Consider the following 19925-nt stretch of genomic DNA (forward strand, 5'->3'; position numbering starts at 1 on the left):
CGGCAAAAAATCAGATTTAGATATAGTAATACCTGCATATGGTATTACCATATTTGTCATATGGTAAGTGGGATCGTGTGTAACGGATATACTATTTTTAGGAATGACAGAAGAGATAGGAGAGGAGGAGGAGGAGGAGGGCTACTAATGATATAAGTCGACTTAGGTCTAATTAGGGTAGAAATACCAGAAAACAATGATGGTAACAACGTCCCGAGTTTGAGTCTGGTGTGAAGAGGAGGTTAGCAGAATGAAATATATGAAATATATGGTGGGGTATTGCTACAGAACTGGCGGCATAGTTGTAGGGGGAACGAAGAAATGCATCGCCGATTTAGCCTTATAGGTACCAAGAGAATGATCATTATGGGTGACTTTAAATTTTTTAACATTGATTGGGTAGAAGAGAAATCTCATGATAAGAAAGAACAGGAATTTATTGAATTGTTGCGAAACAACTTTCTCAAGCAGCATGTGATAGAATGAATTCGAGGTCAAGGAATGTTAGATTTTCCCATAGCTTCAGAAGGGATCTCTGTCAAGGATATGGCTATTTTACCACCAATCGGTGACAGTGATCATGCTGTTCTTTTTTGGGAAGTATCTACTTATATTGAAATATATAAAGTTACGAAATATATAAAGCTCAGGCCAGAAAAGTAACTGGTATCGTGAGAAAAGCTAAAACGGAGTATGAAAAGAAATTGGCCAGGCAAGCTAAAGGCAGTCCAAAAGAATTTTGTCATTATGCACAAGCAAAAGAAAGACCGAATATGGAAAAATAACTTTACTGAATGCAGATAGTACATGAGTGTCGAAAGCAAAGGAGATTGTTCAGTTAATGAGTGCTCACTTTGCTAAGATATATCAACCAGGTGTATGCAGCATGGTGCACAGTGCTACTGCTACGTTGGTTGAAGAGTTAGAAGTTCATGAAAATGAGGTTGAAGAACTCTTGCATAACCTGGATAAGAAATTGTCAATAGGGACAGATGGAACACCAGCCTGTTTGCTAAAGGAATGTTCAGCTGAATTGGCTAGGCCTTTTACACATTTGTATAACTTGAGTCTCAGATCAGAAATGATACCATAGGAATGGAATGTATGATAGTTCCATTGCACAAGGGTGGTGCAAAAACTATATGTCTAACTACTGACCTATTAGTATCTCTAGTCTGGTAGTGAAGGTTTTATAGAAGCTGGTAAGAACTCACATACAGAAATGGGTAGATAAGCATTCTATATTCAGCAGGGAACAGCATGGGTTTACTAAAGGAGGGTCATGTTTTAGTAATTTACTTATATTTTATAATAATGTTACAACCGAGTTGGATAAAGGGAATGGATACACTATGATAATGTTGGATTTTTCTAAGGCATTTGATAGGATTCCACACGATAGATTGTTGCGTAAACTAAAGAATATGGGATTGGCATATAATCTATTGACGTAGATCAGGGGATGGTTAGACAGACAGATACTGAAAAGTGGTATACAGTGGGTGTGAATCTGATAGATTTAAGGTAACGAGTGGTGTACCTACTGCCGGTGGAGGTTATTTTGAAAACTAGGCAAAGTTTATAAGTGCGTCCCTTACTTCACAAGTGCGCCCCTTATTTCATGAATTAAATTGTTATTAATTGACATTAAACAAAATAAAATTGTCTTTCCAGTTGAATTAATAGGTAAATTAATTGGGCTTTTTTATTTTATTTTTTAATTAATTTGAAAATTCTCTGTTATAATTCCTTTACAAAAAAAGGTATAAAATATCGAAATTTAATATTTTAAAATGTTAACGTTTTAAAATATTTACCTTAACTGAATTTTAAATAGCGGTAAGTTCAAATCATTTAGGTAAGGAACAAAAAAGAACCAAGAGTTAAACAGTAAAATAGTGTGAATCATATATCATTATTTAAATTTGATATTTTAGTAAAGTATGAATAAAGCATAGCTTGAATTTTTGTGCCCCTTCATGGCTTGCACCCCAGGGAGTTTCCTAGTTTGCCTAAATGGTAGCGCCAGCCCTGCGTGTACCATAGTTTTCAGTCCTTGGTCCATTATTCTTCAATCTATACATTGAACAAAATTCTCAACTGATATTCAGCAATTAGAAAATGATTTGAATGGACTGGAAATCTTGGCAAACGAAAATGGCTATCAGTTTAATATTAGTAAGGCATGCACTAAAATTATGCACTTTGACTTGATTAGAGTTTCAACGGCATATTATATTGGCGGCGTTATGCTACAAGAATCTGAACAGGTAAGGGATCTTGGTGTATTGGTGGAAAAGAATTTAAAGTTCAAAGGTCACATAACAAAGTTGCAAATACAACTCAGAGGATAATTGCTTTGTTGAAGTGAACCTTGACATGTAAGGATAAGGAAGTAATTTTGCCTCTTTATAAGGCTTTGATAAGACTACACCTGGATTATTGTGTGCAGAATTGGTTTTCCAGGTTCCAAGGGGATAAGAAGTGTGCAAAGAAGAGATACAAAGGTCATAACTGGATTATGGGATTTATGTTATGAGGACAGATTGCGAGTATACCGTTTGCAGTCTTTGGTTAACAGGAGAAAGAGTGGTAATATGAAAGGGGTCTGTATACTTTTCAATGGGTGTTATAGCATTTCAACTGATGAAATTTTTCGTTATGTGGAAGGCGGGGAGAAAAGACAGGGGCATCCATGGAAGTTAAGGTTGTTCTCAGTCAAGAAAGGGGTAAGAGCTAGGTTTTTCTCTCAGAGAGCAGTGAGTGAGTGGAATAATTTGCCCTTGGGGGAGGTGAGTGCATCTAGTGTAAATGAATTTAAGGGAAGGTATGATAGCTGGGTTCGGTAATTTACAGCCTCCCTTGATGAGTCCTCGACTCTTTGGAGGTCTCAGATAATAATTTATCTTTTATTTTATTTATTTATTCATTTTTTTATTATTTCTCAGATAAATTACATACATTATGGGAACACAATTGAGCATAGGAAATACTCTCTCGTACATAAAGTTTTTTTTTAAATAATAATAATAACAACAATTACTGTTTACAATGTATATTATTATAATATTTATAATGATGATTATTCTTTCTTTGCAATTTTACACTCTATATATACAATATCAATGGATATAATCACTCTATATTGCATACTTTGTTACAGTTATTACATACATTACATACATTTGATTACATATGATGCATTACTTACATTTGTTTACTTATGATACTTACATTACGTACATTGGTTTACATGTGATTCGTACAATACATGCATTTGGTTACATATTATACATCTTGGATGAGAACTAATTTCTCTCCTTTCATCCTCGAAGCTTCTATGTAAGCTTATCTGAGGATGACACCAGTTGGTTATTATTTATTGTTTTTTTTGCTGTGTTGGGAAGCTACGAAATCTATGATTGAGAAATACGCGCGCAAGCACACCCACCCACGCACGCACGCACGCACGCACGCACACATGCACGCACGCGCTCACACACACACACACACACACACACACACACACACACACACACACACACACACACACACACACACACACACAAAATGGAACGTATTGTTGCGGCGTTGCTGAACTGGAAGCCAGTGATTATAATAATAATAATAATAATATTATTATTATTATTATTATTATTAATAATATCTATTGCTATCCAGCAATTGCCGCTGTTCTACAGAACATTGACAATAACCCTATAGAAAAATTCTGCTCCACCAATTTCAACAGATTGCCAAAGTAATTTTACTGGCCTTCTGTCATATCTGAAAGCTCTTCAACAAACTCAACAACTACAACTGATTATGGTTTAAGAAACGTAAAGATATTATATTTTTATTTAATATTTACTTTTAATTAAACTTTTTATATTATGAATACATGTTCTTGTCATAACTGTATTATACACAGTTATCATCCTATCATGTACTGTGTAAATTAATCATTAGTTATATGAAGCTTGGGAAAAAGGAATACTTGCAATATAGCTAGGTAACGCCTTTTTTATTTAATTTATTTTTTTAATTCCCATATAGGGAATAGGCGAGGCTGTGTTAGCCATATCTAACTTTTGGTGACTGAGTGGGCAGTTCAATCTCCACTGGTACCCAATCAGAGATAGCTGGTCCAAAGATATCACTAATTAAGCGGCTCTCAGTGAATAGAGATGGCTCAACAAGTGCAGCTATCTTGTGGTCTCTAACCCTAACAGAATATATTTGATTGTTGAAATAATGTAGGTTCTACGATCGATTTTCTTGAGTTTATGGGGCGAAAATCCCGAGTTTCTGGGACAAAAAACCCACTTCCAGGAGAAAAGCTTCCAGGCCAGGAATCCCGATTGACAGTTGGCGGCAATCCGAGATAGTGGACGCGGCAGAGAAAGGAGATGGTCATCTAGGCATTTTTGGCGAGCCCAAGCAGAGGAGTAAAGGCGAGACAAATTACCAGAAGCACCTTCGCTCGGAAGTTTTTCTTTTCGCGTGGGAGAGTAACTATTTTTTTTGCCGGAGCTGTATATGAGTACTGCAGGGTGCAGTTCACAGACCGCTCTTTTCCCGATGAGATATTTCTGAAGCCAGATTTCCTGAAAGAAGCTTAAGATCTGAGATGAGAGAATTGTTTTAGAACATTTTGTGCAAGACCTTTGATTGAATGTGCAATTCAGAGCTTTTGTAAGTTATATATCTTTGTACAATTACTCTTATAATGTGCTTTAGTTGGACAATTAAGATTTAGATTAACATTAACAAGAAGCGTCATTAAGAGAATCTATTGGCATATTTGAAGTTTGTAAAAGTAACTTAATAAAGATTTAGCTAACCTCTTTGCGAGTATACTAGAAGTTTAATAAGTGGAAATTGTAAACAGCATAAATAAGTTTTTGAGTTAAAGAAAGAAACACGTTCCTGACACAACAGAGCTTTTTTTTGTGTGCTGCTGCTGCTATTTGTATTAATTAGTTGGGTAAGAGCAGTTTATATCACATAAATAGAGCATTTGAATTTCAAGTTTATTATTCTTTATAAATTAAATTGATTTTTCAGTTCATTTTTTGAGCACCAAGATTCTAGTCATTTCTGGGTAAAACGTCGAGTGAAAAAGTGGATGTCAGCGAGCATAGCAAGTTATCGTTACTATTTATTATCTCTACGTTTTAACTAAAGCTGGTATTATTATGCTTATTACTGCAACTTAAAAAAATCAAAGCTGGAGTTGAATAAATCTTGTAATAAATAAATGTTGTAATTCCATAAATATGATGATTTTTGCTATAATTTTTGTTAACGTAAATTCAAAATTTTTATTTTTAGTGAGAATATTTGAACTTTACAGTTCATGAAGTTTCAATTTTTATCTTGATTAGCAAGTTTAATTTGATTGCATTCAAATTATTTTTTTTTTAAAAAAAACTTTTATCCTTATACTAAATTATTACCATACCTTTTTAATATTTTTTAGGTATTTAGAATTTTTGTAACAACTATGATGCTTGTCTACGAAGCTTGTCAAACAAAATCAATGTTCTCAAAATCAATAATCAACACTGCAATTGAAATTTTTCACAGAAAGATTTTAATTACATCTTTCTTTAAATTAATCATGATTCAATTACATGGAAAAAGTGTAAATAATATATATATTTAGAATTACATTTAAAGATTTTAAAATTTAAACTATTTTAAAAATTTAATATTAAATATAAAGTTCCGTAGGAGTTGCATAATTATTTATAATCCATCGATATAAGTTAGTCATTTATTTATATAAAACGACTTACAAGGTTGCTAGTTTAATATTACCAAGATTTTTTGAATATTAATATTTATTGTATACATATTAAATTCGTTTATATTTTTGGGAAGAGACACAACAAATAAATTGTGCACCAAAAAGGGTCAAATATCGTAGAACAGTAAAGGAAATTCCAAAAAAGTAATTAAACTGATAGTTTAGTTAACGTTATTTGGCTAGTACTTGTAAATTTGTGATATTCGTGATAAGGTAGGAAGAAGAATCGACCGTGAGATGCGGTGATTAATACCCTTGGAGGGTAATGGTTTTTTTTAAGCGCTTCGATAGCACAATTGGAAGAACGACGGTACATTGCGTCCTTCGATTGGAATAGGCCAAGTTCGATTCTCGTCGCGACGGGAGGATCTTTATCTGGACGATTTTAATCGAAGGTGAGTTAGCCGATCTCATACGGAGGTAGCAGGGTTTTCTCCCGGAAACTCGGGTTTTTCATCCTGCATACAGACAAATCGGCCCTTCAGAACACACGCAATTTACAGACAAAAATTACTAGTTGTGGTGGTGTTGGAGGTGGGCGGTAGATGGCGTTGATGGAGATGATTCGTAGTAGAGGTTCAATGTGTGGTTGAGACAGTTGTAGGTGTCCTCCCGCGATGAGCCTTCGGACTCCTTGGAGATGTCAGAAATAATAATAATAATAATAATAATAATAATAAAGCAGTATACTGTATACAAGTGTATATACCTAATTATATGGTTAAAGTAGTTGTCGCAGTCGGTAAGAATATATTATTCAATTAATTATTATTCTAATTTTCCTGTTACTTGTTTATTTTAACAAAACCAAGATACTACTGTTTCTATTTTTGTATTTTTTAAGCTTTTAACGTAATTGTTTATTTTATTTATATATTTATTTTGGATTTAATAAATGTTTATTTCACTTTTGATAGATTAATACACATAATGATGCCAAGAAAATTTGAATCCGGAGCTAGTAAAAGAAAACGACTTAGAGAAAATGAAAAACAGCTAAATAGTCAAAAGGGGCAATTTTGTCTTTCTTGCATTCTGAAAATGAAGAATTTCGTAGAACTGAAGTTGTACTTCGCAGTTCTCGGAATGAAAACGAAACACTGGTATCATTATCAGGAGGAGATGAAAGTGAAAATGAGGAACATCAAAATGATGTGGAAAACATAGAAGGAGAGAAAGAAGTAAATGAAACAAATCAAGAGGATTCTGAAGAAAATTTCTTCAATCGGAGCCTGTACTTACCAGCAAGCAAGCTATCTCTTATCCTACCGATATAGCAGTGTGGCCACTTACTATTAATGAACAGTTTATCAAGCATATTTTAATAAATGTGCCCCAGAATGTTGGTAAAATCGAAAATTTAAAAAAGAATACACAGAACGCAATAGAATATATCGCAGAAATGTAAATATGTCATATTTTTACTATAGAAAGGCGAATGGAACAAAGGAGAAACGAGAGTGGCTAATTCTTTTAGAAACCACCTAAGCAATTTGCTGCTTTGTTTGTAAATTGTTTTCTAAGTCAAATAATAGCTTAATGATGGGTTTTAATGACTGGGGAAATATAACACGAACCTTATGTGATCACAAGCATTCTATTCAGCATATACGAGCGATGTGCACATATCGCAAAAGAAAATCAAGTTCTGTAAATAGTCGAATTGATTCTGAATTGATCAAACAAATACAATCTGAAGAAAATTATTGGAGAAAGGTTTTAGAAAGAATAATAGCTACCACTAAGTTACTGAGTAAACTAGGGCTAGCATTTATAGGAAATACAAATGATATTTTTTCTGATTCTTACGGAAATTATTTATCGTGTTTATATTATTTAAGTGAATTTGATGATTTTTAAAACATGATAATGTACGCCAACTGTGGTTCTGGCAGATCAAATTATCTTTCTTACCATACTTGTGATGAATTCAAAGCGTTAATAGCTAAAAATACAAGCGAAATATTAATATCAGAAATTAAGGAAGCTGCTTATTTTGCAATAATACTCGATTCAACGCCAGCTATTGACCATAATGACCAACTAGCTATGATGTTTAGGTATGTTGCCGCAAATTCTGACATTAGAGAAACATTTTTCGGGTTCATCAGAATTACACAACATAATTCCTTATATTTAGAAGAGGTAGTATTAAAAAAATAGAAGAATTATCTTTGGATATAAAAATGTGCAGGGGGCAAAGCTGTGATAACGCTGCCAATATGAAAGGTATCTATACAGGTTTACAAGCTAGGCTGAAAGCACGTTCAAATTTTATTGGCAACTATGCCGCGGAATCTTGTCCGGAAGAAGTGCAATATTTTTGTTTTATTCAAAATGTATATACGATAATATACTTTTCATCTTCAACAAGAAGATGGGGTATACTCCTTAAACATTTAGAAAAAAAATCTTTGACAGTTAAAACTAAGTGAAATGAGGTGGTCCGCAAGAGCTGACGCTATATTGGAGAAAATGTTGGAGAAAATAGTCAAGAGGAAAATACAAGATTGGATAGAAGAAAATGGGATACTGTATCGGGGACAGCAATGTTTTGTGAAGGGTAGGTCATGCCTCAGTAACTTGCTCACGTATTATAACACAGTGACGGCTGAACTGGAGTTTACTGGACCTTGCTAAGGCCTTTGACAGGATACCACATGGAATTCTAATCAGTAAATTGCAGCATGTGGGGATGGATATAGGGTTGGTGAGATGGATAGGAGGGTGGTTGACGGAGAGATATCAGAAAGTGGTTTATTCAGGAGTAGAGTCCACAAGACGGCCTGTGACTAGTGGTGTGCCACAAGGATCTGTTCTTGGACCACTGCTGTTTAATTTTTTCATTAATGATATAGGAAAGGATCTGAGAGGAACAGTTCATTTGTTTGCGGATGATGCAAAGTTGGGTAGGGCAATAGCGCAGATTATGTCAAAATTTTGCAAGAAGATTTGGATAGATTGGAGGTCTGGGCTAAGGAGAATGGATGTCAATTTAATGTGGCAAAATGTAAGGTTATACATTTTGGGGTGAAAAGATTAGCAGCAGTTTACTACATTGGTGGAACTGTATTCCAGGAAATTGATGAGGAATGAGATTTAGGAGTGTTGGTGGATAAGGAGTTGAAGTTTAGGGGGCACATTACAAAAGTGGCCAAATTAGCTCATCAACTCACTTGGTTGGTGAAGAATACATTGAAAAGCAGGCTATTGTTCCTCTGTATCGAGCCTTGGTAAGACCCCATCTCGACTACTGTGCCCAGATTTGGTCCTCCCCATCTTCTTGATGGGAAGGAGGTTGAGAGGATCCAGAGGCGAGTGACCAAGATGATAGCAGGTCTGTGGAATGAACCTTATGAGAGCAGGTTGGGGATTTGCGAGTTGCAAAAATTGGTTGATAGGCGGAGGAAGTGAGATATGATTGAGACATTCAAATTACTGAAGGTTTCTATACAATTAATTCAGAAGATATTTTTGAAAACAGGGCTGGTTGTGGGAGGACTAGGGTACATCCATGGAAACTGGGCAAAAATGTGATTAGTAAGGGTGTTAGAGCTGGGTTCTTTACTTTTAGAGTGGTGAATGAGTGGAATGGGCTGCCAGAGTCTGTGGTGGATGCTGTGACAGTGAATGAGTTTAAGGGGAGGTATGATAGATACTGTATGAATGTCGAATAGTTGTGATGAATATGATTTGGGGCCTCCCTCGATGATTCTAATGACTCCCTGGAGTTGCCAACAACAACAATAATAATAATAATAATAATAATAATAATAATAATAATAATAATAATAATATATTGGCTTTGATGCGTGGATATAAACAAATTGAAGACGCATTACTTGAACTATCCATTTCTGCTCATGAAAAACCTATTTCTAAATTAGAGAGCTCACCATTAGCTGAACATTTTGACAAACCAAAAAAAGCAATTTTAACAGTTATGTGGGACAAAATTTTATGACGAATAAATGCTAGTAGTAAATCTCTACAAGATCCCGATATGGATTTGTTTTTAGCTAATAATTTGTTATACTCTTTAGTTAGTTTTATTTTAGATATAAGAAATATTTTTGCTGCTGTTAATGAAGAAGCGAATTTATTAACAGATGAGACAAAATTTAAAGATGAAAAGGAAAGAGTTAGAAAACGAAAAAAAAAAAAATGACTGACGAAGTTTCATAATCTAACAGAGAGATTATATTACATTTGAAAGAAAATTTCCCTGTGAACACTTTTAATGTCAATTGCGATAAGCTAATTTTGGAAATTAATGAAAGAACAAAAAGCTATTTCGACATAATGTCAAACATATTAGATATGTTTGACATTTTTTTGAAGGAAGATATAGATCAAGACAAGTACAAGACTAGTATTGATAAAATTTTACAAACTTATGGGACTGATATTGATCCAGAAAAATTTACTGATTAAGTTAAGCAATTTTTAATAATGATAAAGGAAGAAAATTCTTCAATTAAAATTATGTACAAATTTATAAACGATGTATTAAGATCTACTTTTCCGAACGTAGAAACAATTTTAAAAATGTTTTTGACGACCTATTTCAAATGCAAGTGCTGAACGCTCATTTTCAGTGTGAAACGAATAAAAAATTATTTAAGAAGCAACTTGAACCAAAATAAAACAAGTGACCTGTCGTTATTATGCATTGAATCAGATGTAATGGACTCGATCAATTATGATGACATTATAGATATACAGTATTTGCTAAAACCAAAGCCAGAAAAAAAAAAACTTTTAGTTATTAACTTTTTTATTTAAATTTGGATTGATTTTTTTAATACTTTTTAAAAAAAGTTAGATAGGGTTTAAAACGGCCTCGCCTACTCCCTATATATGCGGGAATAAAAAGGTGTTAGCTGATTTTTAAAATGCAAATATATGTATACCGATGTTATATTGTGTTATTAAAATGAGTTATTATGGAAATATAGACTTTTATTTTCAATAAACTAAAAAATGCTTATTTTTGAGTGCCTCATAATGATGTTGCGCCTCGGGTCTCCAAAAGTATAAAAGCGGTCCTGATTGTGTCACTAATTTGTTACAAGTAATTCATTTTGTGAATTTACTTCGCATAGTCTTTAACAGGGATCAGTTACATGACATTTCAAGTAGTTACATTTAGAGCTACACAGGCGCACTTGCAATTTACCGTAGATGTCAAGTAAAAGTTGATTGCAAATATTCCGATTCAAGGAATGAAAATTCCTGTTATGTATTTGGCTTATATTAGTTTGTTAATATTATATCATTTTTTAAAATTAATTTTCTCATCTATACTCATTTGGAATTTCTAGAATTTGTTATATCAGAAGTTTCAAATAAAGAATACTATCACATTTCTTAAGTATAAACTGGCATGCACTTGTTGCTTTTTTACTTACTGCTGATCGAGAAGGCGCTGTGAGGTGTTAAATATACTGGCCTCAGATTAAATGTTTAATGTGTTACTTGATAGCGGGCCAAGGACGTGATTGTTCGTATGATAGTTATTTAATTTAGCGGGTAGGAGTTGTGTCATATTGAATGTTAAAAGCGAGCACATACGAACGTGTTGACCACTTAAAATCCGTAAGGTTCCAAGTCACTCATGATTTCTGAAATATGCGTGGGCTATTCAGTTTATTACAGATATATATTAGCCAAGGTAATTATTAATAAATTCTCTCGTTTCCCATGGTAATATACACTATATTATTATTATATTATACAAGTGATAATATATGAACCTAAAATTAACGAATTAGCATGCTGTGGTCGTACATTTGGCATCTTTCCGGTGACGAATTTAAAGGGAAACGATTCCTCATCAAGTAAGCAGACCGCAGTAATAAATTGTTACAAAAAGCTATCGACATTTCTTACTGAATTACAATACAAATAAAAATATTGAAATACCATTAGCGAAAATTTTAAACTATATTAATAAAACAACGGATATTAAAGAATATCTTAATTTCTTTGCTCCCTTTCTGCTGCACTAAGCTGAAAGTCACCGTAGAGTTTGGCTCGCGTGAAGTTTCATGCATGTTCTAGCACATGCCACATCATAGTTAGTGTATTTGTATTCAGCAACCGCTACTTAAATACAGTATTTTGTGAAACTCGTAAATTTATGTCAGATTCTTTAAATGATCCAAATCTGATTAAATGACTCTGGCACAAAATTAAACGGTGTGGTTATTATTTGATTTATATATTTTGTTTAGACATAGTTACATTATGGGGTATTTATTTTACTTTGCAACACTTCTCCCTATCTTTTGAAAATAATTAGTATATTAGGGATCCTTCCCCCAGGAAGTTAAGGAAAACAGAATTTTGGATTTTTTTTTTTTTTTTTTAGATTATTGATTAATTCATTAGAATTTTTTTAAAAATTAGTACACACACTTTTCCATATTAGGTACAAGGACTGTTCATTGTAGTCGCACAGCCAAACAGTTTTAGATTAGATCAAAGGAATGGAAAGAGGGCAAAATTGTTCCCTTTCATAAGGGAGGTGAGTGATAAGATAAAGGCTTTGAATTATAGGCTAATCTGTGTGTCTGTAGTTTTGAGGTTAAAGTGTTAGAGAGGTTAGTCAAGACAGATTCAGAATTGGATTGATAACAGCAACATACTCTTTAATGGACTGCATGAATTTGTTAAAGATTACGTTTTGCAGTCTACTTATAACAAGGTGACATTGGATGGGGAGATACACACACAGTGATATACTGTATTTAGATTTCGTAAAGGCATTTGGTAAATGCTGTATGGCAAGCTGCTGATTTAATTGTAAAGGATGAGATTAGATTAGTGTGTTAGATTGGTTGTCTGATAGGTATCAGTTGTTTGAGGAGCAATATCTCAGAAAAGGAAAGTCACTAGTGGTATAACCCAAGTATCTGTTTTTGAGACTGTTGCTGTATAACTTGTATGTTAAAGATATTGGAGAGTTTGAATGGTGATATGCAGTTGTTTGCAGATGATGTAAAGTTGGGAAGAACTATGAGAAGTAGAATGGATGTTGTACTTTGTAAAAGGTCTTCAATAGACTTGCTGAAATAGCAAATGAGTAGGGTTACCATTTTAGTGTTTCAATGTTTCAGGGGGAGAGAAAACAAGAAGAAACCTCTCGCTCTCCTTATGCAGGTTACAGGAAGGGAAGCTGTATAAGAGGGTGAGAATGGGGGGGGCAGATATTTTGTACAGAGAGTGGTAGAGGATTGAAATGTATTGCCTAAGAGTATGATGATTGCAGAAAACAGTGATTGCAAAATTTTAAAATTTAGGAAGCATAGATGGAATGCTTATGCAGTTGGTGGGGATATCTTAGAGACGGTGCAGGAGATGAGGGATATGGGAGTGATAGTGGACCAGGACCTGAAGTTTCAAGGACACATTTCTAAAATTATGAGGATAGCAAAGTGGATTATGGCAATGATACAGAGGACACTGATCTGTAAAAGTAAGGATTTCTCATTCCATTGTGTAAGGCTTTGATTAGGCCACATATGGACTGTTGTGCACAGAGTTGGTCACCTGGTTTTCAAAAGGATGAAGAAATATTGGAAAGGGTCCAAAGATAATTGAGGTGGTTGCTGGTCTCCTGGAATGTTGAGTACAAGAAAAGATTGAAGGAATGCTGTTTTCAGAGTCTAGTGGATAGAAGGAGATAGTTATATGAGTGAGACACATATGCCATTAAGCAGTATTCCCTCTAAGCTGTGTGCATGCACATGTCAGTAAAATGGAGGAGTGCACATAAGCCTAATAATTGTCAACATAGATTTTTTTTCTTTCAGAATTTCTAACTTACAGTCAATAATTTTTGAATGTATTTAAAAACAATTTATATGATAAATCTTACTTGTCACTTATTTTATTTAATAATTTCTCTAATGCCTCCATTCCAATATTACTCTAACCCAGGGGTTCCCAACCCAATGCCTGAGGGCACCATGGCGCCCGTCGACCAATTTGTGTGTGCCCGCCGCTGTTCAACCACGTGCCATATAGTTTGAAATAATCACGCAACAATTCATGGCATGCTATATGATGCGTGCGTTAATGACACATGACGAGTATTAAATGCATACAATGTAAAGTAGACGCGCATTCGAAGTTGTTCATTCCAGTTTAAGAACTGGAATATCATCACATTCTCCTAATTATGAAGCACTGGCCAATGAAATGTAATGCCAAAGATCACATTAACTTACATATATATATTTAAATTTTTATATAATGTAAACTTTTAAGTAATAAAACATTTCATTATAATGTAAGCTTTGTATGTATTCATTTAACAAAAGAATTCAAAAAATTTGCTTGAAAAAATAGATGGTGCCCATCACCCTATCGGTATTTTAGAATGTGCTCTAGGAAACAAAAAGGTTGGGAACCCCTGCTCTAACCCATTCCAGCTTAATACCCTCTATTAGTTAATTTTAGATTGTGACATGTGGGCAAGTGATGCTGGCATTTTTGTTTCGAGTGTCTGCTCTCTAGACAGTATATTTACTTGAATTCATGCAAACAGTGATAGATTTTTGTAGTTATGCAGATTAAAGCAAATTAATTTAATATTTGCACTTTCATTCATTTCATTTCTTCTAGAATTATGTTCAAGAATATGTTCAAGTCCTATTAGAATCAGTCAGTCAGTCTTGATTGAAGGTCATTTTTAGATGTTATTTTCACTTCAAGTTTCTAAGTTTTGAAATAAATGTTGCAAAGTGTAGACTCCTTATACTGACTGGTTCCCACTGACGAGACCTTGATAAAGATCAAAACCAGTCTAGGTAGTGATCCTTTCCATAATATTTTTTGCATTATGGGATACCAAGGCAATTGATGTGAAGTTATTAGCCCCTATATACAAGTAGCCCAGTCTTGAAGTTGCTTATTATTATTTACGGCATCGCCATGGAGTCCTGACTCATCGTACACACAAATCCTATCATACCTCTCCTTGAATCTATTCTCCGTCAGGGAACTTGCAACCAATTCTGTCAATCCATTCCACTCACTCACCACTTGCCCTGCAAAAAATCTGGTCTGCACACCCCTACTAACCACTCTCTTACACAACTTCCATGGATGGTCGTACTTCTCTGACTGTTTGTCATATATTGAAACATTTCTTATCGTAGAAAGGCTTATACACTGGTTTTACATAATTATTAATTGACTTAAGGAATTCACAGCGTACAATAGAATATAAATTAAACTTTAATATATATTTCCAATATTTCGGCAACATCATGTTGCCATTTTCAAAGGAACTTACAATAAAGACGCATGCATGCAGGCACTACATACAGTAAATGTAGTGCCTGCAGGAAGCTATTGTTTCTCTTAAAAGTCCTGATGGTGCCCCTAGCAGACTATGTAGGTGTTCTTGGCTGTTGGGCTGAAGGTCTCCTGTTGTAAGCCTCCCAAATTTGGGGCAGTCTCATGCAACCAAATTTGTTGAGGTTTGGCGTGTTTCTTAGGGCTAAGGCTGATTCCATGAAAAGTTTTTCAAACTTGAACTTGCTACGGTGTATTATTGTGGCTTTCTTCCACCGTATTCTGTGGCGTGTATCCAGAGCATGACTTGACCTCTTGTTACAGACCATATAGAAAATTGGGATCCCTTATCCACTCCACTAAAGACCAACCACTTCCCCTAGACCTACCTGGCATATCCCAGGTCCCTTGCTGCTGTAAGCTGTCCTACTTTGGCCAAACAGGCAGGACAGCGAATATCAGAATTTCAGAACACAAGGACTACATCCGTTTTCACCAGTATAGCCACTCTGGTCTTGCAGACCATGCTCTGGATACACGCCACAGAATACGGTGGAAGAAAGCCACAATAATACACCGTAGCAAGTTCAGGTTTGAAAGACTTTTCATGGAATCAGCCTCAGCCCTAAGAAACATGCCAAACCTCAACAAATTTGGTTGCATGAGACTGCCCCAAGTTTGGGAGGCTTACATCAGGAGACCTTCAGCCCAACAGCCAAGAACACCCCTACATAGCCCACTAGGGGACACCATCAGGACTTTTAAGAGAAACAGTAGCTTCCTGTAGGCACTACATTTACTGTATGTAGTGCCTGCGTACACATGTCTTTATTGTAAGTTTGTTTAAAAATGGCAATGTGACGTTGCCAAAATATTGGAAATATATATTAAAGTTTAATTTAATTTATGTTCTGTTGTACGCTGTGAATTCCTTAAGTCAATAATTGAAACATTTCAATTCCATCAATTTTGTAAAACCTCTTGAATATCTTAAAAGTTTCTGTCATGTCCCCTCTTTTCAGTCTATCAATTGAACTTTGTAATCCACAAACCTTCAACCTGTCCTCATAGGGAGTTTTTCACAAACCTGTTACCATTTTGGTCACTTGGCTCTGAATCTGTTTGACCACATCCTGATCCCCAAGATACCCAGGTGACCAAATCTGTGTGTGTGTACTAGTCAAGATGTGGCCAAATCACAGCCTTATAAAGAGGGATAATAACTTCCTTATTTTTACTGTTAGTGTGTTTTTCAACCTCCAAGTAATTCATTGAGCTATTTTACCAACTTTTGCAATATGTCCTCTGAACTTTAACTCTTTGTCCACCATTATCCCCAAGTCCCTAGCTTCACCAGTTTCCTGCAAACCAATACCATCAATATATACTTCGCGTGCAAACTTTGTTTGCTTACATTTGGATAAAGGATGAGACCAAGAATTTAATTACTTGGCATCTTTAATTTATAGTATAATCAAGTGAAATAAACTTTCAAAATAAAAAAAGACATTAATATGGGAAATATTACATTAGTATTTTTAATGTGTTAAACCCTCTTAATGTCACAGTCAGAATTAAAGCAGAAAATTATTATTATTATTATTCGTGACGCCTCCAAGGAGTCCGAAGACTCATCGTGGGAGGACAACTACTATACAACTATCTCCACCACTACACTAAAGCTCTACTACCAATCATCTCCATCAACGCCATCTACTGCCCACCGCAACTGGTATTTTTTGTCTGTAAATTGCGTGTGTTCTGAAGGGCTGATTTGTCTGTATGTGGGATGAAAAAACCGAGTTTCCGGGAGAAAAAAAAACCTTGCTACCTCTGTATGAGATCGGTTAACTCACCTTTGATTGAAAAAGTCCACATAAAGATTCCTCCCTTCACGACGAGAATCGAACTTAGGCCTATTCCAATCGAAGGGAGCAATGTACCATCATTCTTCCAATTGTGCTACGGAGCCTTTATAAAAGATTGCAAATTTGTTTAAATTTGTGTAGTTGGACAAGTTTGTTGAAACAGCAACATCACAGGACAGCATGCATTGGTTATCACACACATTGAGAGTAAGACTGGAAACTTGCACCCAAAATGTTTTTCATGTGCACATGGCTGGGAAAAATTAGGGGGGGGGGATATTGCTAGTAAAGGGTTATAATTAGATCATGTGGATGAGGTTTTCATGGAATGGGAGGATAAGAAAAAACCTGCTCTCACCCTCCTTATACAGTTTACAGGAATGGAAGCTTTATAAACAGGGCAAGTAGGTTTTTTGCATGCAGGGTGTAGGTGATTGAAATACATTGCTTGAGAGTGTGGTGAATGCATCTAATGCATGGTATGATGAGCTGAGAGTGGGACCTCCCATGATGAGTCTTTGGACTTAGTGGATGTCTGATGATAATATACTAAAATAAATCAAGCCTCAAGACTTAAATGTAGTCTGTCTCTAATCTGCTCAGTATATGTTTATGCATGTCTAGATCATATTATAAAAAATATGGGAAATAACATTAAAACAAGTCTGGTACATCAAAACCATATGACATTAATATTATACAATGTTATATGCAGGCGATTAGATTATTTACAACATAATGAAGATGACCTTCAAAACGTTAGTTTATAAATTAAATAACCCAATATTATAATCTAAAGATGTCACAAAAAAAACCCCTTATCATTTAAAGGCAAAGACCATGTTAGATTGAAAATAAAATAATAGTACAAGTGACACGAGTTTAGTTCTTTAGGTTCATAATAACATATCTAAAATTCAGAGACATAAATGACAAAAATTTCAAAAAAATCTGTGGAAAAATTCAAAGAACACTGAATTACAAAAATGATAGAACCAGATTAATAAAGACCAGTTTAAGTTTTATAATGTATTGGCCACTCTCATTCTGTTATATGGGTCATAAATTTGGTCTGCTGTTAAAAAGAACAGGTACTAAATTGTATATTAATTATATTGGGAAGGATTTGAAAAGTGACATACAGCCATTTGCTAATGATGCAAAGACAGATAGGGTAATTAGGAATGCTGCTGATATGCAGTACTTGCAGAATGATTTGAACAGGCTGGAATTGTGAGCATGGGAAAATGGATGTCAATTCAATGTCAGTAAACGTAAAGTCATTCACTTTGGCATGATTAGATATCCAGTTGTATTACATTGGTGGGATTATACTAGAAGAAACTGATGAGGTTAGGGATCTTGGAGTGTTAATAGATAGGAAGTTGAAGTTCAGGGGCCATATAGCAAAGACTGAAAATACAACTCAAAAGATAATTGCAATGCTGAAACGAACGTTCACATGTAAAGATAAGAATGTTATTTTGCCTCTTTACAAGGCCTTGATAAGACCTCACTTGGACTATTGCGTGCAGGTCTGGTCTCCGTTGTGATTCTGATATAGTGGAGAGTGTGTTAAAAATGATATCAGGATTGTGGAATACTGATTATGAAGACAGATTGAGAATTTATAGATTGCAGACACTAGCAAACAGGAGAAAGAGGGGTGATATGACCGAGACTTACAAACTTCTGAAAGGGTCATACAGGATTTCAATTATTGGAAAGGACAAGAGAGCATCCTTGGAAGCTGAGAATGAATGGTGCTAAGAAGGGGTGAGGGCTAGATTTTTCTCTGATAGGGTGGTGCGTGATTGGAATGGATTGCTATTGGATGTTGTGAGTGCAAGCAGTGTGAATGAAATTAAGAATAAGCATGATAGCTGGTGGGTGTATAGTATGTTGCCTCCATCGATGAGTTCCTGACTCCCTGGAGGTCTCTCTTAATAAGAATAATAATAAATATACGAAGAAATGAAAAGGAGAGCACAGAAAAGGATGTTATGACATACTGCTACCACCAGCTGATCTTCGGATTGAGGATGTACCCTGGAAGAAGAATAAGAACAATCAGAGTGAATACAGGTTGCAGAAATGTGATAAGAACAATTAAATTACTTAGTATAAAACATGAAGTCATTAGAAGAGAGACATTTATAGTTTAAAGGAAAAGATCATCATATAGAAATGGAAAGAATCCATCTATCTACCTATTCAATTCTCGTCCATCCAAGATTGAGTCCCCCTGATTAGGGATTCTCCTCTGTTTCAACCGCTGAGGGCAAGTTTTTTTGTCTGTAGATGGGTTCATATGGCCAATTTGGTTGTGAAGGGAAAAAATAAAAACCTCCATCAGTACATGAGATAAAGGTTCCTCACCTAAATGTGATATGAGCCATGGTCTTTCCATCCAGAGGGCTCTGTTGAAACCAGCTGAGTTATGGAAGCTTTATGGAAAGGGTGTTTATTATTATTAACATTTAACCTCCATGGAGTCAGAGACTTATTGTGGGGAGGTACAGTCAATCACACATACAAAACCCATCCAACCTTGCCTTAAACTGATTCACTGTGCCTACATCCACAACACACCCAAGCAGTGTATTCCATTCATCAGCCACTCTCCATGCAAAGAACCTGCTTCTCACTCTTCTGCTAACACCCTCCTTATACAGTTTCCAGGGATGGCCTCTTGTTCTATCCCCCCCCCTCTCATTCTATTAAAAATCTCTATGTCAACCTGATAACCTCTGATTGATTTATATGTCTCCATCATATCCCCTCCCCACCTCCTTCTATTCATAAGGCCTTGCAATTTACTTTCTTTCAATCTGTCTTTGTATTCTACATTCCCAAGAAAATAGATGACCTGGTAACCAAATCTGTGTGTAATAATCTGTATGAGGCCTGATCAAGGCCTTATAACAGTGACATCATAA

General features: G+C 35.1%; 1 protein-coding gene across 3 annotated transcripts in view; it reads left to right on the plus strand.

Moving 5' to 3' along the window:
- Window positions 1-11242: 11242 nt before the first annotated feature.
- Window positions 11243-19925, plus strand: part of Ssadh (succinic semialdehyde dehydrogenase) — a 260476-nt gene continuing 251793 nt past the window's right edge. For all 3 annotated transcript variants that reach the window (XM_090401356.1, XM_090401359.1, XM_090401358.1), the window contains exon 1: window positions 11243-11486. In XM_090401356.1, the coding sequence (XP_090257482.1) occupies window positions 11430-11486 (57 nt within the window). In that variant the 5' untranslated portion in view covers window positions 11243-11429. The remainder of the gene's footprint in view (window positions 11487-19925) is intronic.

Source organism: Typopeltis vanoorti, chromosome 12 (assembly GCF_054136105.1).
Source record: "Typopeltis vanoorti isolate ZY-2024b chromosome 12, IOZ_Tvanoo_1.0, whole genome shotgun sequence".
Lineage (NCBI taxonomy): Eukaryota > Metazoa > Arthropoda > Arachnida > Uropygi > Thelyphonidae > Typopeltis > Typopeltis vanoorti.